Genomic DNA, 23,129 nt, shown 5'->3' on the forward strand with positions numbered 1-23,129 from the left:
ATTCAAAAAAGCTTGCTTTTACACAATGTCTCAAATATCAATGTGTTTGAATTCTTGATCTTTTCATATGGTTAGTGTATTCTCTCGAGTTATTTTTGAATTTTTGTGAGTGATTTAGAGTGAAATAATTTCATGATCAAACCATCACTTAATTATTTTTTCTGTTCAATCATACCCTCCTCCTTCCATCTCACTTAATTCTCATACAAAATCACTTAATATTCACAACATGTGAGCACAAAATCACTTTTATATGACCTAGTTTTAAATAAAATTTTACTTACAAATGTAAAGGGAGCGCCTTACCCCAATGTGGGACTTCCCGGCGTGAATCCAAATTTAGTTGGGCTCCAATGTGGATACCGGACACCGGATGGAAAACCAAAAAAAAGAAAGTAAAGGGGACAAATCCATAGATTAAAACACATTTCACATTAACAAAAGACTTGCTCATACAATTATCTAACCAAATTGAGGTTATTTAACAAAATTTTCCAGTAGCGTTTTTCGAGTATATTACAATCTAATCAATCAAAAGCATGAAAAATCAAAGGGCTGAAAACTTTTTGTTTAAGAAGTATGCTTTGAAGTATAGTTCCTCAGTTTCCTCGTCTGTGGGAGCTTGTTTTCACTTCTTCGCCCTGCTAAGTTAAGAATGTTTAGTTACATACAGTATGTCACAAAGAATGTAACGACAATCATCTAAGTTATGCCTGACTTACGTTGTTTTATCTTTGGATCCTTCTTTTGGTGCATCTTCCTCTGATGGCTCTGGAAGAGCTGTCAGCTTACCAAATGACTCCTTAGCGTCTCCGAAGAAATCCTTCACCTTATCAACAACTGTTTTAAGCTTATCTGGGGTCGGAAGCTGAAAGGTTCAAATGAAGATTAAAAAGATGTCATCTAGCTGAAAAGCATAATAACGTGCTACTATAACACTAAGCAGATAACAAACAAGGTACAGATCATTATCTGTTCTCAAGATTTTGTTTATTTTCTAATGGTTTAGAATATCCAACCATCTATAATTGTTGTACACAAAAACGTTAGAACGGATGTCAGTTTCATACCTCAATCACATCTGAGGTCGAAAGGGCAGCCCTCAAATTGTTATTCTCCTGCATATCAGACAGATTTTTAAGAAAATGAGCTCTTTTTTTTACAAGTGTCTTACGAATTAGCAAGAATGCAAAATAAAACAAAGAATCAAATAAATGGTGCAGAGAATTAGAATATTACAACAAGTTTGTATCCATATCTAAATTCTGTGGCAGACTTCAATACACGATGCTGTTTCATTGCCAATTTCTGTATTTCCTTCTCATCCTGTTCCATAGAAAGAAAGTTAAAGCATCCCAGTAACAATATACCACAAAATTAGCGTAAATAAACATTGTTATAGTGTAGGTGTATAGGCGTGTAGGCCTTGATCATTTACTCATCTTTCTGGTACATTGTAAATTTAAGGTAGGATCAATATGAATGTTTTGCCTTGTTATGAACTCTCAGACTATGAGGTGGGCTTCCGTGATCAGTTTCTTTTGGGTATTAATTCATTTACAACTACGTAGAATGATTTCAGAATACTCATCTATTAGGAACAGGAGTGCTTGACTGACAAATCACAGGCACTTACATTGTAAATCACTGCTGCGAGATTCCTAGCTAGAGTATCTTTGTATATATATTTCCCAAGGAAGTTGTCTTTTGCAGCAACCATAATTTTTGCAGTCGTGCCACCTGTTACGATATTGAGGGGGTACCAAAGATAAACCTGCCCAAGGAATATAAAAAAAACAAGAATCAGAATTTCCGCAAGCACAAATGTAGATCAATAAGATCTTGAGTTAGTTTATGTGAATGAAGAAATAAGAACAAAGAGATAAAGTTTAAAACTTTAAATGAGCTGTGGATCTTCCTATGTTCATCTCAAAGTCGATTCCATTTGACCTTATTAAGGTAGCAATGAAGGATGGTGAGTTAAGATGATTACAGAGGAATGTGAGGATTAACTAGTTGACGCCTACTTAAGCATACAAATATTTTTCTATGAAAAGATTCAGTACCCTTAACTAATCATATTAAACTAGTTATATCAGTTGATTTCAAATCCATCAATCTAACTTCCACATACGATTTGATTATTCAAACTCAAATCTTGCTTCTAGTTTTGGATAATAGCACACATACAAGTCTAGCCTTTTCTCCCAAGCGTCAGAAAATGGACATTTGTCTATTCCATCTCAAAGATAGCTCATAAGTTAAGGATGGTCGAAAACCCAACAATTCCCTGCCTCAACAAACGTGTGATACTTAGACTTAAAGAGTAGACATCTAGAGCACGAACAACATAACAAGGGGCCCAACATTGGGTAAACAAAGAATTGAGATTGGTCTGGCTCTAATATCATGCAAAAATAAATAAATAAATATTGGGCTTACATCAACTTAAAAGCTAGCTCATGAGCTGAAGATTGATAAAGACAACAACTCATTCCCTCAACCAATTAACAAGAAGAATGTCAAAGGCGCAAACTTTATTCACCCAATTGACAAAAAATCACACTAATCTTTACCAGCTATAAGCTCAAACTACATCAAAATTAAGTAGGTACTTACTTAATAAATACAACAACAATTTTATCCTTTTACTCTTATTTTCTTTTAAAAATTGGGGTTAGGGGAGCGAATTAGAAGGTGGGGAATAGAACACTCACCAGCGTAACCAATCAACTGAGCTACTGAAACTCCGCACAAAAATTGTATTGATTAAAGTAAGTAAAAATGAAAGATATAAAGAGAACTAACATTAGCCATTCGTATAAAAATAACGAATTTAGGGTTTCCATCATCTTCAATCTTGGGCATAGGAGGAGCCATACGTTGGTACTGACGAGCAGCCATACCTCCTTTCCTTCCTTTTGCTTCAACCACTAACAATTTTCTCTTCTGGGTTGTTCTTCTTGTTGTGGAAACAACTGAATGTTTAAGCAGTGAAAAATCTTCATGGTTTCTTGAATTTGAAAGGGGTAATCTAACCAATGGATTCAAAGACATAGCCACTTCCATTGCCCCTTTCTTTTTTTCTTTTTTTTTCTGCTACTAAGAGTGAGTTTTTGAGGTGTTTTTGGGATAGAGAGACAAATCACTACTACTCTTTGTGAGTTGGGAGATTCTTGGATTACCTTATCCACAAAATTTCTTCTTCTAATTTTTTGTTTTTGTTTGGGAAAATGAAAGCTATTACTAGTAATAAATATGTGCCATACACGTGGCATGCTAACTGTTGTGATTCATTTTTAAATTAATTATCTCATATTTATAGTATTTTATAAGTTTAAAATAAAATTATTATAAGAGTAATTTGAAGAAAAAAGGGCGGGGATAGAGAAACAACTTTAAAAAATGGGTTAAAGATTTAATTTCACGAATATTTTCGTTAATATAAAGCTAAGCTATTTGTATTAAAAAAATGGACAAAGACCAAACCTAATAAGTTTTTGAATACTTAAAGGACTAAAATTTGTAAGTTTATAGTTAAAGGACTAAACTCAGTAAGTATATAGTTAAGGGACCAAAACTGATAAGTTTTTGAATAGTTAAAGGACTAAATTCTTTAATTGTATAGTTGAGGGTCTATTTCAGACCTACTCTTATAATTAAGGGACTATTTATGTCATTTTCTCTAATAAAGAGGAAGGTCTAGTATGTAACATCCTGCCTTCGAAAGAGCTAAATTGGGAAAGCACTAAATTGGAAATAGCTATATTGAAATTTTGCAAAGTTATGCCGAGTTATGAGTTTTGGGTCAACTTCAAACGACCATAACTTTCGATGCAGGATGAGTTAGGTGACCTATAAGATATCAAATGAAAGGTCTTGGAATCTTCTTTCCAATGCCGCCGAGTTTGGATGGGGGAGATATGGCCATTTGAAATTTGTCTGTCCAGTTAAGGAAAGTTACCTGAACTAGTGAGGGTATATTGGTCTTTTCCTTACCCCATTAGCTTAAAACGAAATTAGTATTATTTTTGGGGTCAAAACCGATTTAGTTCAGTTTTACCAATCCTAGATACCTTAGGGTTTTGAGAAGAGTTCAAGGAAAGGAGAAAAGAGAAAAGTTCAAGGCGTTCGTTAGGATTCGTAAGATTTTTCGAGGATTTTTGCCAAATTAAGGTATTTAAGTTTTCATAGTGTTGGGTTCGTTCTCCCACACGCCAATCATGATTTATATATTTGAATTCGTCCATAAATATTGAAAGATTTAAGTTCTTGATGTGTTGCTTTCGTTCTTGAATTAGGACGAGTTTGATAAGTTCTTGAGATAAATGTATTGAGTTAAGGGTTGTTTTTTAGTAGATTCCCATGTACTTGTAGTGGGTAACTAAATCTAAGGAAAAATTGAGGAAAACAATCGATTCTAGGCGAGTTATGGTCAGAAAACAAAAGAGAAAATTCGTCGGGAAGTTTTGGGGAGAGGCTGGGGCGGTGCGCCCAGATGCGCCAGATCAGTGTCTCTGAACTTCAGGGGCTCGCGCCCCGCACCAGCAATGCGCCCGGGTCGTTTGCCCCCACCTTTTTTCCGTCGTTTTGTCTGTTTAAGTTCTTTTAAAGTATACCTTTGCTCCCTATTGATTCTAATCACTCTCAACTACATCTAAACATCAAAAGATCATTCATAACATGAATCATAACCTTGAATTCATAATTCATATTAAGGTAGAATTAAGCGTTAAGTTTTGAGAGTTCTTTCGAGTCATATTGAGAAGTCTTTTACAATTTTTTTAAACTTGTTTTAAGACATGAGTACTTGAGTATGAGGATGAGTAAAGTTGAGTTCATTTTCTAAAATGAATATATGGGGACTAAGTATTCCCAAGAGTAAATCCTTTTACTTTTAAAATGAGGAGGAAACTGAGATTTTCAAATGAGTTGTGAGGATTTTTGAGTACTATCTCTTTTTAGAGAAATCTTTTGAGTAATAATCTCAAGGTCAAGGATGAGGAAATGTTTTCTTTAAAACATATGAGCTAAGTTATATTTTGGGAGTAGTATTGAACACCGATATGAGGGAGATTTCAAATAACTCATTGCCCCTCATAAACCATGTAGCCAACGTGGGTAGAAAGGGTCATACTTTTTAGATGATTACTTTTTGCTTTTAAGCATAGACTAGTGGATCCACTTAGTTGAGGAGTTCTACACCCCGACAAGGTATAAGATAGTTCTGAAAGCGTAGACGAGACGTTGTTTCATCACATAGCTCATACTGATGGTTGTCGGTCAGAGAATCTCCCAAGTAGAGTTTATTTTATATTTTTACATACAAACTAAGTTATATTGTATTTTTTAATATATTGAGTTGTTATCTGCTGTCACACCCCGAGCCTACACCCTGGACGTGGCCGACACTCGAAGACCATTGCTAGCCCCAAGCAAACCCTTGGCCTAGCTTACTTAACTCAACGGAAGACACCATTCATATCTATAATGATCAATGAACTTAACTGAACTGAATAATGAAATAACTGAGAATGTTTAAAGGTTAAACATTCAACTTGGCCAAAAGTGGCAACCCAAGTCTTGACAATAAGAAATGATAATGAAAAGACTCAAAGGATTAACATCTGACTGTCTATGAAGCCTCTAATAACAACTGAGATGGATGTTGGGACAGACCCCACAACATCCTAATAAACTAAACTAGCAAGCAATGAAATGGATCCTCGGGAAAGCAAGAAGGCTCACCAACAGACTCTGTACTGCTCACTAGTTCAACGATGCGTCGGAATGTCGATCATAGTTACCTGTGTCTGCATCATAAGACGATGCAGGCCAACTAGCATCAGTACATTGAATGTACGAGTATGCGAGTTGGAAAGCTAAAACAACATATGCTAGAAAGAATTTGAGAGAAACACTTACCTTGGCTCTTCTCAACTCATGAATACTTAACTGAACTCATTTCAATATAAAGTAGTTTAAAACAACTGCAATATAAAGAAAAGATGTTTAAAAATATGATGTCAACTCTGTGTATATACAAGGATACAAGATAACTCTGGAATGTATGTAAAAACACAATAAACTGATGTATATAAAAATACAATAACTTTTGTGGGAGTTTCTCTAACTGGCAACCATCACATAAGAGCTATAGTGATGATACAACGATCTACCTCACGCTGCCAGCGCATCCTATACCCGGCCAAAGGTATAGGACCTGAACTGCCTAATGGATCCACTAGTCAATTGCATAAAAGATTCATCTAAAAAGTATGACCCTTTTCTACCCATGGTGGCTACATGGTTCTATGGTGACGTGAGTTATCTGAACTCATGCTCGTCCCCAATTCGGTGCTCAATACTACTCCCAAAATATACTGGCTCTTATGTTTTAAAAACATAGTTTTTTAGTGATTTGAGATTAGTGCTCAAAACTTAGCTCAAAGGCTATCTTCGAAATCTCAGTTTCCCTTCTTGCTTCATTTAAAAAGCTATTACTCTTTTCTGAAAACTAGCCCGAAGGCTCTTTGGAAATCTCAGTTTTCGTGCTTATTAAAATGTGAAAACATTTTTAAATCTCTTTGGGAATACATAGTCCCCATATACTAACAAAGTTAAAACATTTGTGAAAGACTCTTGGAAAACTTTAAGAACTTATCTTAACTTGACTATTGACTTCTCTTGACTTTGACCTTAAGTGCTCTTGACTTGACTCTTAACTGATCCCTGAAGGCTCTTTGGAAATCTCAGTTTCCGTGCTTATTAAAATGTGAAAACATTTTTAAATCTCTTTGGGAATACATAGTCCCCATATACTAACAAAGTTAAAGCATTTGTGAAAGACTCTTGGAAAACTTTAAGAACTTATCTTAACTTGACTATTGACTTCTCTTGACTTTGACCTTAAGTGATCTTGACTTGACTCTTAACTGATCCCCGAAGGCTCTTTGGAAATCTCAGTTTCCGTGCTTATTAAAATGTGAAAACATTTTTAAATCTCTTTGGGAATACATAGTCCCCATATACTAACAAAGTTAAAACATTTGTGAAAGACTCTTGGAAAACTTTAAGAACTTATCTTAACTTGACTATTGACTTCTCTTGACTTTGACCTTAAGTGCTCTTGACTTGACTCTTAACTGATCCTTGAATTGAATTATGGATTCAAGGTTCATGATCTCACGTTTATGGATGATTTCATGATGTTTAGATGTACCTTAGAGTGTTGGAATCAACTTAGAAACATAGGTACATTGCTAGAGAACAAGTACGAAAATGTGGAGAACAAATGGGGAGAACTGGCGTCCCTGGCGCTCTAAGAGGTGCGGGGCGCCAGCCCTCAAACTTTAGAGGACCTGCTGGGGCGCACTGGCTGGCGCTTCGCTCAAGGGGTAAACTTCAGAGCCCCTTTTGGGGGGCGATGACTGGCGCGACGCCCCACCCCCTTCCCCAGGTGTTTGACGATTTTACTTCTCCGTTTTTCAATTCTAAACCCTCTAAACTTCAATGGTTCTTTTCCCAAACACTTAGGATCATTTAAACCCTCAATATGATAGATTTAAACCAAAATTTCACCCGAAAACATGAATAAAATCGCAAGAAACTTCAATCAACACAACCCACAAGAATTCAAGAAAAACCTTCAACAATGTTCATCAAGAACTCAATGTCTAAATTTTCAAAGACTTAAATTCGCTGAGTTAAATCATAATTGGCGCGTGGGTGAACTAACCCAATGCTATGTGATCTCACATACCTTGTAGGTATCACCCCCGATGAATTCCACAAGCCAAACTACAACGACCTCGACGATTCTTGATTTCTCTTCTCCTTTATATTTTTTTCTCTTTTCTCCATGCCCTAGCGTGAAAATTCTAATTTTTTCTAAACTGACCAAAATATGGTTTTACCCCAATAAATCTCCTAAAATGAATTAGAATAATTAGGTAAGGAAAAGACTAAATTACCCTTCCAAACCCGGATAAGACTTTCCTTAATCCAACAACCCAACTTCCAAGGGGCATAGCTTACTCATACAAACTCGGAATCGCACAAAATCAGCGACGTTGGAAAGATCATTCCAACCATATTTGGAAGTACACCTAACTTCTCTTGAGCTAGGAGTTATAGCCATTTGAAGTTGACCAAAAACTCATTTTTTTCTAACTTGACAAAATTTCCAGATTATCATTCTTTCCAAAAATGACTATTTCAACTTCTTAGCTTCTTCCTAATTATTTCAAATTGTGAGAAGTTACAATATCTCCCCCCCTAGGAACATTAGTCCTCGAATGAAATTACTCTTACTAGGCTAATGGGGTAACATCAAGTTCAAACACCCAACAATTAAATGCAAACAAACAACATGCTCACTCATAATTTAAAGAGTACTAAGAAGAAAATTAGTACCTTGGTCTGTATTTCTCCGGACTCAAAGAGATGTGAATATCTCTTTTTCATATCCTCTTCAGCTTCCCAATTAGCTTCTTCAACAATTTGGTTCCTCCAAAGGACTTTCACTGATGCAACCCCTTTTTCCCTTAACTTGCGAACTTGGCGATCTAGAATTTGAACATGAATCTCCTCATAAGATAATCTATCCTTGATCTCAATACTTTCAGTTGGTATGATGAATGAAGGATAGCCCATGCACTTCTTCCACATAGAGATGTGAAACACTAGATGAACCGCGGCTAACTCTTGTGAGAGCTCCAACTCATAAGCTACATTGCCCATCCTTTTGGATATTCGATAAGGTCCAATATATCGGGGACTAAGCTTCCCCTTCATACCAAACCTCATTACACCATTCATGGGTGAAACTTTCAAATATACCCAATCATCTACTTCGAACTCTAACGCCCTTCTCCTACCATCAGTGTAGGATTTTTGACGACTCTGTGTCATTTTCAACCTTTCTTGAATCACTTTCACCTTTTTCATAGCTTGGTGAACTAAATATGGTCCTATCTACCTTGTTTCACCAACTTCAAAACCATCCAATAGGAGATCTGCATCTTCTTCCATAAAGAGCTTCATAAGGAGCCATTTGGATGCTAGAGTGATAATTGTTGTTGTAAGCAAACTCAATGAGAGGTAGGTGATCATCCCAATTCCCTTTGAAATCAATCACACAAGTCCTCAACATATATTCTAATGCCTGAATAGTGCGCTCTACTTGCCCATCAGTCTGAGGATGAAAGACAGTACTTAAGTTCACCTTTGAACCCAAGCCTTTCTGAAACGATTTCCAGAACTGTGCAGTAAATTGTGCCCTACTATATGAAATAATGGAGACTGGCACTCCATAAAGTCTTACCACCTCCTGAATATATAACCTGGCATAATCTTTTGTTGAATGAGTAGTCTTTACCGGTAAAAAGTGGGTTGATTTTGTCACTCTGTCGACAATCACCCAAATAGAATCATGTTGTCTGTGAGACCTTGGCAAGCCTGTGATGAAATCCATATTTATCATCTCCCACTTCCATTATGAAAGTTCTATATTTTGAGCCAAACCATCGGGCCTTTGATGCTTCACTTTAACTTGTTGGCAATTTGGACACTTAGCCACAAATTTCGCAACGCCCTTCTTCATACTATTCCACCAATACACCTCTTTCAAATCACGATACATCTTTGTGGACCACGGATGAATGGAATATCTGGAGCTATGAGCTTCCTCCATGATCCTTTCTTGGAGTCCATCCACCATTGGTACTGAAATGACCCAAAAAGTTCTTAAAAATGTGCTTAGAAAGTTACGGGAAATTTGTTTAGCTATATAAAAAAAAATCCGTTTCGTTTTTCAAAAATCTGACTTCATATTCTTGTTTAGGGGGTCAAATTGAGTGGGAAAAGGATCTAACCCAAATTTTAGAGCAACCGTATCAAAATCCGAAATTCCCAAGTGAAGCCTTTTTCGAGGGTCTACTTTGGAGGGTCATATCTCCTAGCACACAAATAATTGGTTGGCCCATAACATATCCATGGAAAGCCCTTTGAGTTATCTACCTAAACCACTTCGTTTCACCTCATTCGGAGTTCAGACGAAGAAGTTATGCCCATTTTCGTAAAATCTGTCCGGCAGGAAATGCAAATTTCCAGTGACCGAAATTACTGTTCACCCGCCTCATTTTTTTTTCTAAGTGTTGGACCAGTTTTCCAAAGGACATATGTTATTTCCTATATACCATTAGTTCAATTCCCATCTCTAAAACATTTTCCAAAACATCTCTCCCATACTTAGACACATTTTCCCTCAAGAACCCTAATCCAAAACCTTTCTCAAGATTGAAGAGACTCTTGCTCCAAGTTCCAAGCTTCCATTGAAGACACTCTCAAGACCTTCATAAGAACTCAAGGTATGTGGTGTTGAAATCATGGGTCCTTCCACCCATAGTGCCTAGACTCTATTCTACTCACTAATTCATTGTTTAAGTTAAGATTCATAAATTAGTCTTGTTCTTTGTAGTAATTTCTTGCACATTGAATTTTAAACATGAAAAGTGATTGTTTTGAGCATGTTGTGACTCTAGAACTTGAATCTAAATTTGGAATGGATGTGGAGATTTTCATATGGTATTGTGGGTGTTAAAAAGGGTGTTGTTGTAGGTTGTTCATTGGTTTGGCTGCATAATTACTACCATATTTTCCATGCTCTTTGATTCCACTACATGCCTTCAAGGTGTTTGACAAAATGTCCAACTATGGAGAATTGATGAATCGATGCTTTAAAGCTTGAGTTATGAGATGTATGGCAATCCAGAGATGTGTTGATGACAAACTAAGCTTGTTTATATGTTCATTCCATACGTGAGATTACATTAGAGCCTAATGAGAATTTCCTATATAAAGTGTTGCATGACCATGCCCAGTCCGGGGGAAAAGAACCGGACAACCATGTGAGAGATTTATATCTCACCACCTAGGATGCTTGGGGTGTGACCAACATCAACCATGTGAGAGGTTTATATCTCACCACCTAGGATGTTTGGGGTGTGACCAACATCAACCATGTGAGGGGTTTATACCTTGCCACCAGGGTGTCCGGGTGTGAACGGCATCCCCCATCCTAAGTTGGGGTTATAGATTGGTTGGATCATGTATACACATATGATATCTACTATTAGTATAGATTTACTTAAACATGTTTTGACTTCACTTTGATCATGCATCCTCATATTGTTATTCATAATGCCTATGAAACTATTTCTTGTATTTCGATTGTGTCCTTGTCTATTGTTGTGTTGCACCCCGCATACTTAGTACATTCCAAGTACTAACGCATATTTTGCCTACATGATGTCACCATGTAGGGACCGAAGCTACTCTTGATCCTTCTTTCCATTCACGTGGCTAGTACGACGCTTATCCGAGTTTGTTGGTGAGTCCTCAATGATTCGAGGGCTATGTTATGTTTCCTACTCCTATGTTTTGAGACTTTAGCTTGCAATTGTATTTTAACTATGAGGGGAGCCGGTAATATGTCATGGCCCCCATCCTATCTATGTATGTAGAGGTGTGCGTTGGACAAGGATTTTGTAAATGAGCTTGACTCTTGTTCTATGATGTCATTTTGAGATGGTTTGCCCTTAGTCCCTATTTCCCGTTAATTAATGTTGAATGTACTTCCGCGACCGATGAAGTGTGATGACAAGTTTGAGAGGCTTGTTTGGGGTCCCTTCGGGTTCCTCATTCTCCATGTCACGTCTAGGCCCTAGGCTTGGGTCGTGACAGGTACACAGAACCTACCTTGATATCTCAATACACCATCTCCCCCTTGTTCAAAATCTAATACTCTTTACTTATGAGCAATTGCCTTCAATTCAAGCAAAATAAGGTATTGGTCTTGCTTCCCTTTTACTTCTGACACTAATGATGACTCAGCCCCATTTGTTACCACTATTCCTCCTTCTGTGGAATCCATAAGTCTGACTCCCAGACGTATCAGTCTGTGCACATCTTTTGCTAACTCTCTCTTTCCTTCTTCAACATGGGTTGTGCTACCCATAGACAACCTCCTTAAGGAATCAACAACAACATTAGCCTTACCTGGGTGGTAAAGAATACTCATGTCGTAGTCCTTGAGTAACTCTAACCACTTTCTCTGTCTGAGATTAAGCTTTTTCTGAGTGAACACATATTGGAGGCTCTTGTGATCGGTAAACACATCCACATGAACACCATACAAATAATGGCATCATATCTTCAAAGCAAAAACTACAACAGCCAACTCTAGATCATGGGTTGGATAATTCTTTTCATGAACTTTCAACTGTCTGGAGGCATAAGCTATAACTTTGCCATTATGCATTAAGACACAACCCAAACCAACAATAGATGCATCACAATACACCACAAAACCTTGAGTACCTTCTAGTAAGGTCAAAACTGGGGCAGTAGTCAGCCTCTTTTTCAATTCCTGAAAGCTTTTCTCACAAGCTTCAGACCATTGAAATTTTACTGTTTTCTGAGTCAACTTCGTCAAAGGGGACAAAATGGATGAAAACCCCTCTACAAACCTTCTATAATAACCAGCCAAACCTAAGAAACTCCTAATATCAGTTAGACATGTGGGTCTAGGCCAATTCTGCACTGCCTCAATTTTCTGAGTATCCACTCTAATTCCATCACCGGAAACTATGTGGCCCAAGAACGCCACAGACTCAAGCCAAAACTCACACTTAGAGAACTTGGCATACAACTCTCTATCTTTCAAAGCCTTAAGAACTATTCTGAGATGGCTAGCATGATCTTCTTCTTTCCTTGAATAGATTAGTATGTCATCAATGAAGATGATAACAAACATATCTAAATAAGGTTTGAAAACTCTATTCATAAGGTCCATAAACGCTGGAGGTGCATTAGTTAAACCGAACGACATGGCCAAAAACTCATAATGACCATAACGGGTCCTGAATGTTGTCTTTGGAATGTCACATTCCCTTACTTTCAATTGATGGTAACCTGATATGAGGTCTATCTTAGAAAAACAAAAAGCACCCTGAAGTTGATCGAAAAGATCATTAATTCTTGGAAAAGGATACTTGTTCTTGATGGTAACCTTGTTCAATTGGCGGTAGTCTATACACATCCTAAGGGAACCATTTTTCTTTCTCACAAACAAGATCGGAGCGCCCCAAGGCAAGACACTTGGTCGAATGAAGCCCTTATCTAACAGATCCTTTAACTGCTCTTTCAACTCTTTCAACTCTGTCGGTGTCATTCTATATGGTGGAATAGATATAGGATGAGTATCTAGAAGAAGGTTTATACTGAAGTCTATCTCTCTCTTAGGAGGGACTCCGAGAAGATCATCTAGAAAGACTTTTGGAAACTCTTTTACTACTGGAACTGACTGAATAAGAGGTACCTCAACACTTGAGTCATTAACTCAGACTAAGTGATAGATACAACTCTTCGAAACTGACTTCCTTACCTTAAGGTACGAAATGAAACGACCCTTAGGCATTGCTGAACTATATTTCAACTCTAAGACTGGCTCATTTGGAAACTGAAACTTTACTACTCTAGTACTACAATCAACTGAGGCATAACAGGCATGAAGCCAATCCATACCAAGAATGACATCAAAGTCTACCATGTCTAACTCAATTAAATCAGCCACGGTACCCTTGTGATTGACGGAAACAGGACAAACACGATAGACTCTCTCTGCTAGAATAGACTCACCAACATGTGTAGAAACACTGAATGGTTCACTAAGTTGCTCAGGAATAACATCAAAATTCATAGCAACATATGAAGTTACAAAAGATAAACTCGATCTTGGATCTAGCAAGGCATAAACAGTAAAGTCAAAGACTTGAATCATACCAGTGACAACATCTGGAGAATCCTCTTACTCTTGGCGACCAGTGATCACATAGAGGCAGTTTGCTCCTCCGCCAGTACCGAAAGTAGCTCATCTAGGTGCAGTTCTGTCTGGTGGAGTGACTGAAGAAGACTGAGTTGTATTGCCCCCATTACCATTTCCCTGCTTGTTCTTTGGACACTCTCGCATGAAATGCCCACTATGACCACACTTGAAACAACTAGTGGAGCCCTCACGACAAACACCTGAATGGTTCCTACCACACTTGGCGCAGGCAAGAGGCTTACTACCCCTTTGCGCCACACTGCCCTAAGAATAAACAGGCTTAGCTCTAGAATTCTAACCATAGTACTCACCCTTGTTCTTAGGTGCAGGTGTACTAGCAGATGATAGAGCATGTCCCTACTGTTTCTATTAGAAAGATGACCGGTCAGCATTACTCTTCTGCTGCCAGAACTCGTTCCCTGTCTTTGCCCTCTTGTTCTTGAACTCCTCTCTATCTCTCAGTTTCTCTTTCTCTACCTGCTGCACATAGACCGTCAACCTTGAAATGTCCATGTCTCCAATAAGCATTGCTGCACGGCCCTCTTTGCTTGATAGACGGACCAACCCAGAAACAAACAAGCTCATTTTACTCCTCATGTCCTTAACCATTTCCGGAGCATAACGGGATAGTTGGGTGAACTTTAACCCATATTCATGAAAACTCATAGAATCCTGCTTAAGTGTAAGAAATTCTCATACCTTAGCCTCTTTCAATTCCCGGGAAAAGAATCACCCCAAGAAAGCCTCTTTGAAACATGCCTAACTCGCAGGTGGTGCATCATCATCTCTACCCCCTTTCCACTGATCAAACCAAGTCCTAACAACATTTTTCATCTGATATGCAGCTAGCTCAACTCTCTCAGTATCAGCAACATGCATCACATCGAATACCTTTTTTAGTTCCTCAGTGAAGTTCTGTGGATCCTCAGTAGTGCTCGAACCAGTGAAACTTGGGGGATTCATCCTCAAGAACTCACGAATCCTTGAAGTGTCAGCCCCTTCTTCTCGAGCTCTTCTTTGTTGCCCAACCTGGTTGGTCACAGCTTGACTCAGCATTATAATTGCTTCTCTGAATTCAGCATTTGTAACTTCTCCTTGCGGTTGCACTTTAAGTGCAGTGGGTAACTTTTGTTCCTCAACATTCCTCCTAGCTGGAAGACCTCTAACAGCTCTTCGTGGAGGCATAATTATCTTAAACACGCGCAAGCACCAATTAGAGGGAAACTTTTTAGAGATAAACTCTAACGCATGAAATGAGTGTGAAAAAAGTGAAGAAATTCCAAAATGGTGTAGCCTCCTAATTAGAGATGTGGCGCGCTTCACACCGATAACTAGGACTCTACAGACTCGACTTCATAGACTCCCTAAGACTCTTGAGCTCTGGGCTCTGATACCAAGTTTGTCACGCCTCGAGCCTGCACCATGGACGTGGCCGGCACTCGAAGACCATTGTTGGCCCCAAGCGAACCATTCTATAATGATCAATGAACTTAACTGAACTGAATAATACAATAACTGAGACTGTTTAAAGGTTAAACATTCAACTTGGCCAAAAATGGCAACCCAAGTCTTGACAATAAGAAATGATAATGAAAAGACTCAAAGGACAAATATATGACTGTCTATGAAGCCTCTAATAACAATTGAGATGGATGCTGGGACAGACCCCACAACATCCTAATAAACTAAACTAGCAAGCAATGAAATGGATCCTTGGGAAGGCAACGAGGCTCACCAACCGACTCTGAACTGCTCACTAGTTCAATGATGTGTTGAAATGCCGATCCAAGTTACATGTGTCTACATCATAAGACGATGCAGGCCAACTAGCATCAGTACATTGAATGTACGAGTATGCGAGTTGGAAAGCTAAAACAACATATGCTAGAAAGAATTTGAGAGAAACACTTACTTTGGCTCTTCTCAACTCATGACTACTTAACTGAACTCATTTCAATATAAAGCATTTTAAAACAAGTGCAATATAAAGAAAAGATGTTTAAAAACATGATGTCAACTCTGTGTATATACAAGGTTACAACATGACTATGGAATGTATGTAAAAATACAATAAATTGATGTATATAAAAATACAATAACTTCTGTAGGAGTTTCTCTAACTGACAACCATCACATAAGAGCTATAGTGATGATACATCGATCTACCTCACGCTACCAGTGCATCCTATAGCCGCCAAAGGCATAGGACCTGAACTGCGTAATGGATCCATTAGTCAATTGCATAAAAGATTCATCTAAAAAGTATGACTTTTTTCTACCTATGGTGGATACATGGTTCTATGGTGAAGTGAGTTATTTGAACTCATGCTCGTCCCCAATTCGGTGTTCAATACTACTCCCAAAATATACTGGCTCTTATGTTTTAAAAACATACTTCTTCTGTGATTTGAGATTAGTGCTCAAAACATAGCTCAAAGGCTATCTTGGAAATCTCAGTTTTCCTTCTTGCTTCATTTAGAAAGCTATTACTCTTTTCTGAAAACTAGCCCGAAGGCTCTTTGGAAATCTCAGTTTCCGTTCTTATTAAAATGTGAAAACATTTTAAAATATCTTTGGGAATACATAGTCCCATATAGTTCTTTGAAGAGAAGATCTTCAACTTTACATCTTTACTGAACTCAAAACTTAAGTCTTAAAACAAAGTTAAAACATTTGTGAAAAACTCTTGGAAAACCTTAAGAACTTATCTTAACTTGACTATTGACTTCTCTTGACTTTGACCTTAAGTGCTCTTGACTTGACTCTTAACTGATCCTTGAATTGAATTATGGATTCAATGTTCATGATCTTACGTTTATGGATGATTTCATGATGTTTAGATGTACCTTAGAGTGTTGGAATCAAGTTAGAAACATAGGTACATTGGTAGAGAACAAGTACAAAAAGGTGGAGAACAAATAGGGAGAATTGGCGTCCCTGGCGCTTTGAGAGGTGCGGGGCGCCAGTCCTCAAACTTTAGAGGACCTGCTGGCGGCACTGGCTGGCGCGTCGCCCCAAGGGGTGAACTTCAGAGCCCCTTTTGGGGGGCGCTGGCTGGCGCGACACCCCACCCCCTTCCCCAGGTGTTTGACGATTTTACTTCTCCGTTTTTTCAATTCTAAACCCTCTAAACTTCAATGGTTCTTTTCCCAAACACTTAGGATCACTTACACCCTCAATATATGATAGATTCAAATCGAAATTTCACCCGGAAACATGAATCAAATTGCAAGAAACTTCAATCAACACAACTCACAAGAATTCAAGAAAAACCTTCAACAATGTTCATCAAGAACTCAATTTCTAAACTTTCAAAGACTTAAATTCGCTGAATTAAATCATAATTGGCGCATGGGTGAACTAACCGAACGCTATGTGATCTCACATACCTTGTAGGGATCACCCCCGACGAATTCCACAAGCCAAAGTTCGACGATCTTGGCGATTCTTGATTTCTCTTTTCCTTTCTCCTCTTTTCTCTTTTCTCCAAGCCCTAGAGCGAAAATTCTAATTTTTTCTAAACTGACCAAACTATGGTTTTACCCCAATAAATCTCCTAAAACGAAGTAGAGTAATTAGGTAAGGAAAAGACTAAATTATCCTTCCAAACCCGGATTAGACTTTCCTTAATCCAACAGCCCAACTTCCAAAGGGCATAACTTACTTATTCAAACTCGGAATCGCTTAAAATCAACGGCGTTGGAAAGATCATTCCAAGATATTTCCAACCATATCTGAAAGTACACCTAAATTCTCCTGATCTAGGAGTTATGACCGTTTGAAGTTGACCAAAAACTCTTTTTTTTTTAACTTGACAAAATTTCCAGATTTTCATTCTTTCCAAAAATGACTATTTCAACTTCTTAGCTTCTTCCTAGTTATTTCAAATTGCGAGATGTTACATCTACTATTTTAAAAGATTTTCTTTATATTTCATCTTTATCACTGCTTTATATTGAAATGAGTTGTGATTGAGTTGAGGTTGAGTGAGTTGAGACGAGGTAAGTATTTCTTCAGTTCCAGTTCAAGCTTATGTCATGCTTTAGTTTTCCTCTTACATGCTCATACATTCCATGTACTAACGCCATTTGTCATGCATCTTTCATGATGCAGATACAGGTAACCAAGATCATCAACCAGCGCTTCGTTGATCCAGTCGAATTTCAGATTTGTTTGGTGAGCCTCTTTGCTTTCGGAGGATCCCTTCTTTAAATTTTTCCAGTATTGAATTTGTTAGGATGATCGGGGGTCTTGTCCCGACATCCCTCATAGTATTAGAGACTTCATAGATAGATAGATTGATAGTATTAGTTCATGAGTCTTTTTCATTTCCGCGGCTTAATGTTTAAAGACTTCAGTTGCCACTTGTTTCCAGTGAATGTTTTATTTCTAAAATATTCTGAGTTTACTTTTTGACAGTTGAGTAAAGTTACTTTTAAAAGTTCTTTTATTTCTAAGTAAGTCTTTCACTAAAAGTTGAGCCAGGTCAAGGGTTCGTTTGGGGCCAGCAATGGTCTCGAGTGTCGTCCACGTTCAGGGTGTAGGCTCTGGGTGTGACATAGTACGTAACAATTCGTTGTGACTTTTAGTAGATATGCTACCATTTGATCCTACTAATTTTTACAAATTTTGTGTCGTATTATCATGTTTGATGTTGAATTGACAAAATGATTTGAGAGACTCTTGTACTTGACTTTGTTTCCCCTACTCATTACATTGTTAACTGAAAATGACTTCAACAATTGAGACACTACAAGACAAGCAATCATGGTGAAGAAGAAAAAATTTGAACGAACAAAAAATTGAAGAAAAACAGTTGACTAGATTTGTTCGAGTCTGAAGAACAAGAGTAATGGTAGAAACGAAAAAGATAAATTAAGCAAAAATAGAGTGAGGCTTGAAAAAACTGACATTTTTAACAAGAATGGTGTTGAAATAATTGGAAAAGAAGATTGGTTTTATGATGATCAAATGTGATCATTTTTTTCTTTTAAGAAAGCCCTCGCGCTCCTAAAATGAGAGTATCATACACACATTGGTTGATTATGTCATGTGAGATGTGAAGTAAAATAAATAAATTAAAATATTGTGTTCTAATGAAATTAAGTGTTCAGTTGACAGAGTGATGAGTAAAAGTATCCAACTAACAAATGGAGTCAAGTACAAGGGTCTCTAAGGTCATTCCACCAATTTGATCTTCTACTAGTTAATACCTCCATTGCTTTAATTTGTTTATTTGATTTTATTTTAAAAAATTGGTTGATATAATATAAAATATTTTAATGGATATCAAAAAAATTTAAAACTCCATTGATAAGCTTGAACAACAAAGGAATTTTATTAATTTGTCAAAATAATTTAAAATTGTGATTGGGGGTCGTTGAATTTGTATTGGTGAACTCGTAGTTGAAATTTTAGATAAAATCAGTAGAATTTCATTTATTTGGCGTGAATTTGGTGCTCAAATTTTGAGCAAATATGAAGAATGTAGCTATTTAATTTTTGTCAAAATTTGCAAAAATGGCATATTTAATTTATTTTTATTTTTTAGTATTAAATTTTTTACATGCCATTAAATCTATTGAATTAAATACAAACTAATCGACTCAGAAAAGATTTTTAAATATTGTGTTTTAATGAAATTAAGAATTCAATTTATTTAATGACGAGTAAGAGGATCCAACTGACAAATTGAGTCAAGTATAAAAGTCTCCTAGAACATTCTTCTATCTTAAATTCATCTTATTGTATTATCTGACATGTGGTAATAGAGTTGAAAAATATAATTTAGAATTAGAATCTCATGATTAATAAAGATAAAGTTTTCATAATCTCGAATATGATTGTTGTAATTTCATGTTGAAATATTTGAAAATTAGAATTGAACTTAAATGTTTGTGTTCTTCTCGATGAGACCTTCAATTAGATAGTTTTAACTACAAATAATATGTCTACTATTAATTGATTCAAACGTGGATGTTTTATTTCAGTTAACTTCCTAACGTATATGTATCTCTCTAATATATTTCTTAAATATTGTACTAACGTATTTTCTAAAAATTGTAAACGGATGGTTTGTACATCCTATAAATGAGTATTCTTTGCCCTTGTGAAAGAGACAGTTGAAAAGAATATAATAAGACTCTACATTCTACTTTCGATATCATTTTATCTTCATTTTTTGTTTAGTATATTTTTTATATGTGCCTCTCATTTTATAACACGTTATCAACACATGTCTCTAACCTATTGAGATCTGCTTAAGTGGAATTATCTTCTTCTTTTTTTGTTACAAGTTAATCAATTTTCTTTCTGATTAAGGTATACATTTATATATTCATAACATCTCTAATAAGACTTTTGTGAGTCTTTTATTTATAATTTAATTACCATATATATAACTTGCTTGAGGTATTATTATGATACTTTACTAGGCAGATAGTCAATACATTAAGATTTAAATTATTATATTAATTATAGTGAATATCTAATTTTTGACCAGTTTAATTTGCTCCTACAATATATACTAAGGTCTTTTCTTGTATTTTTATTTTGTATTTTGTATTTTTTGTTTGTTTGTTTTGTTTGTTTTTTTATCCAAAGGACTCTATTTTGATTGAATTGGCTGAGTTAAACTCAATTCTGATAGTCCAATCAATTTTAAATTCGGTCCAATAACAATGATCAAGATTAAATCTCAATCATTCATAACATTTTGATCCAAGGGCTCTTATGTGACCCTACCAAAAAATATAAAAAATACTCCAAAAAATCAAAATTTTGGCCCTATTTTTGTATTTATTTTTTTCTTTTCCCCTTTCTTCCTACCTGCCACCATCGTCGTTGAATGCCACCCTGTTACCGAAAAATTCTTCCATCCAAATCGACAAACCTACCATTTATCTTTATATGTAGCCAAACTTCATAGATCTAAGAAAACCAAACACAAATCATGAATTTTCTTTAGAATTATGAAGTTCTGTTCATTTTCATTCCATACTCTTTACATAAATATTTAGAGCTCTTTAAGATATATCTTTTGCTATAAATTTTACGTCAAAACTCTGTCAAAAAAAATTTCGTGAAATTTCCAGCAACCTCAATTCACTCGAAAATCTATGTCAATCTTTTCTTCCTCTCACCTTTATTCGAATTTGTCTCTATCTCAACCTTTTTAACCATATAAGTCATTTTGGTGCCGAATTATGTATTATTTTGTTAGTGTTCTTTAAGTTTTATCATGTTGAGTTTTGCTTGAATTTTATTTAATTTTAATTTTAATTTTGTCTTTATTTATTCTGTATGATCTTCAATATAGGTTAGATGTTTGAATTTTGTGTTAATGGGCTAGTTCATCTTTTGAATTTTGGGTCTTGCTCAAATGAGTCTATATATTGGGCCTATTTTAAATTTTCAGATGAACCATTTAACTATTATTCAATTAATGAATAAAAGAAACGAACTATCTAAAAGGACAATGCAATCTTTTTTGTTTAATGATGAGTAAGAAGATCCAATTGACAAATGGAGTCAAGTACAAAAGTCTACTAGATCATTCTTCTATCGTAAATTCATCTTATTTTATCATCTAACATGTGGTATCAGAGCTGAAAAAATATAATTTAGAATTAGCATTTCATGATTAATAAAGATAAAGTTTTCATAATCTCGAACAAGATTGTTGTAATTTGATGTTGAAATTTTTGAAAATTAGAATTGAACATAAATGTTTTTGTTCTTTTTTATTAGACCTTCAATTTGATAGTTTTAAATACAAATATTATGTCTACTATGAATTCATTCAATTGTGGATGTTTCATTTGAGTTTCTTAACATATATTTATCTATCTAATATATTTCTTAAATATTGTACTAACGTATTTTCTAAAGTTTGTAAACAGATGGTTTGTACATCCTATAAATGGGTATTATTTACCCTTGTGAAAGAGATACTTGAAGAAAATAAAATAAGACTCTACATTCTACTTTCGATATCATTTTATCTTTATTTTTTGTTTAGTATATATTTATATATCCCTCTCATTTTATATCACGTTATCAACACAAGTCTCTAACCTATTGAGTTTTGGTTAAGTCAAAATTATCTACTTTTTTTTTTGTTAAAAGTTAATCAAATTTCTTTTCGATTTAGGTATACATTTATATGTTTAAAAAATCTCTAATAGGACTTTCGTGAATCTTTAATTTATAATTTAGTTATTATATACATGACTTGTTTTCGGTATTATTATGATACTTTACTAGGTGTGATAATTAATATGTTAAGATTTAAATTACTATATTATTTATTGTGAACACCTAATTTTTGATGTGTTTAATTTACTCCTACAATATATAGTAAAGTCTTTTCTTGTATTTTTATTTTGTATTTTATACTTTGTTTGTTTGTTTGTTTTGTCTGGTTTTAATTGACCTAAAAGACTCAATTTTGATTGAATTGAGCTTATTTAAACTCAATTCTGATAGCTCAATCAATTTTAAAGGCATAATACATATATTGACTCCTAAACTTGGCTTCAAATTTTAACTTTGACCTCCAACTTTCATAATGCACAAATAGACACTTTAACTATCCTACCTTTAAATAAATAAACACACTATTTTCGGAGCCAAAAGCGTAAAATGCAAACGCTCCCACGTGTATTAGTGAGCCACTCAATGGCTGCCAACTAATTCAATGCATGTGGGCCCGTTTCCTGTCTATTTGACACCTTTTCAATTTGTCATGCATTTATTTCAATCTCTTTTAATGGATATGGACCCCACCTCACTAATTCCATTCCCTTCTCTTTATTTCTGCCTCACAACTTCTTCCTTCACTTTCATTTTGTGGTAAATTAATATTTGAAAATGTCAATTATTCAATTTATAATTTATTTGTCTTATTTCTTTTTTTAATTTATGTGTATTCAAAGATTACATTTAAGATACTATAAATTATTAGACTTAATATTTTTTAAAATTATTACAAATTTGAAAATTACGTAATATACACTATTAATTACAATAATTACTAATTTAAAATATTTTTTCAATCTAATAAGAGCCTACAAACACACTATACGTTATATTTAAAAGTACTATAAATCATAATTAAAATATATTTTTTTTAGAAATTTTTTTGTTGACTCTTGAAATTCTATTGGTGACACATGAATTTGAATAGATGGAACAATATATATTATTGAAAGTTAACAATACTATAAGTTATTCGAAAATG

The 23,129-nt window shown here is 35.5% G+C and overlaps 2 protein-coding genes across 5 annotated transcripts in view; one reads left to right on the forward strand and one right to left on the reverse strand.

The window, feature by feature from the left end:
* Window positions 1-23,129, forward strand: part of LOC125815227 (glyceraldehyde-3-phosphate dehydrogenase, cytosolic) — a 613,914-nt gene that overhangs the window by 438,014 nt on the left and 152,771 nt on the right. The window lies entirely within an intron of this gene.
* Window positions 706-3,174, reverse strand: LOC125815370 (protein HHL1, chloroplastic). Its single transcript, XM_049494836.1, has 5 exons — window positions 2,809-3,174; window positions 1,637-1,774; window positions 1,240-1,326; window positions 1,071-1,118; window positions 706-868 (listed from the first exon to the last, which is right to left on the reverse strand). The coding sequence occupies exons 1-5, from the start codon at window positions 3,067-3,069 to the stop codon at window positions 719-721; spliced, it is 684 nt and encodes a 227-aa protein (XP_049350793.1). The 5' UTR covers window positions 3,070-3,174; the 3' UTR covers window positions 706-718.

Source organism: Solanum verrucosum, unplaced genomic scaffold, assembly GCF_900185275.1.
Source record: "Solanum verrucosum unplaced genomic scaffold, falcon-dt-bn FXZP01000085.1, whole genome shotgun sequence".
Taxonomy (NCBI): Eukaryota; Viridiplantae; Streptophyta; class Magnoliopsida; order Solanales; family Solanaceae; genus Solanum; species Solanum verrucosum.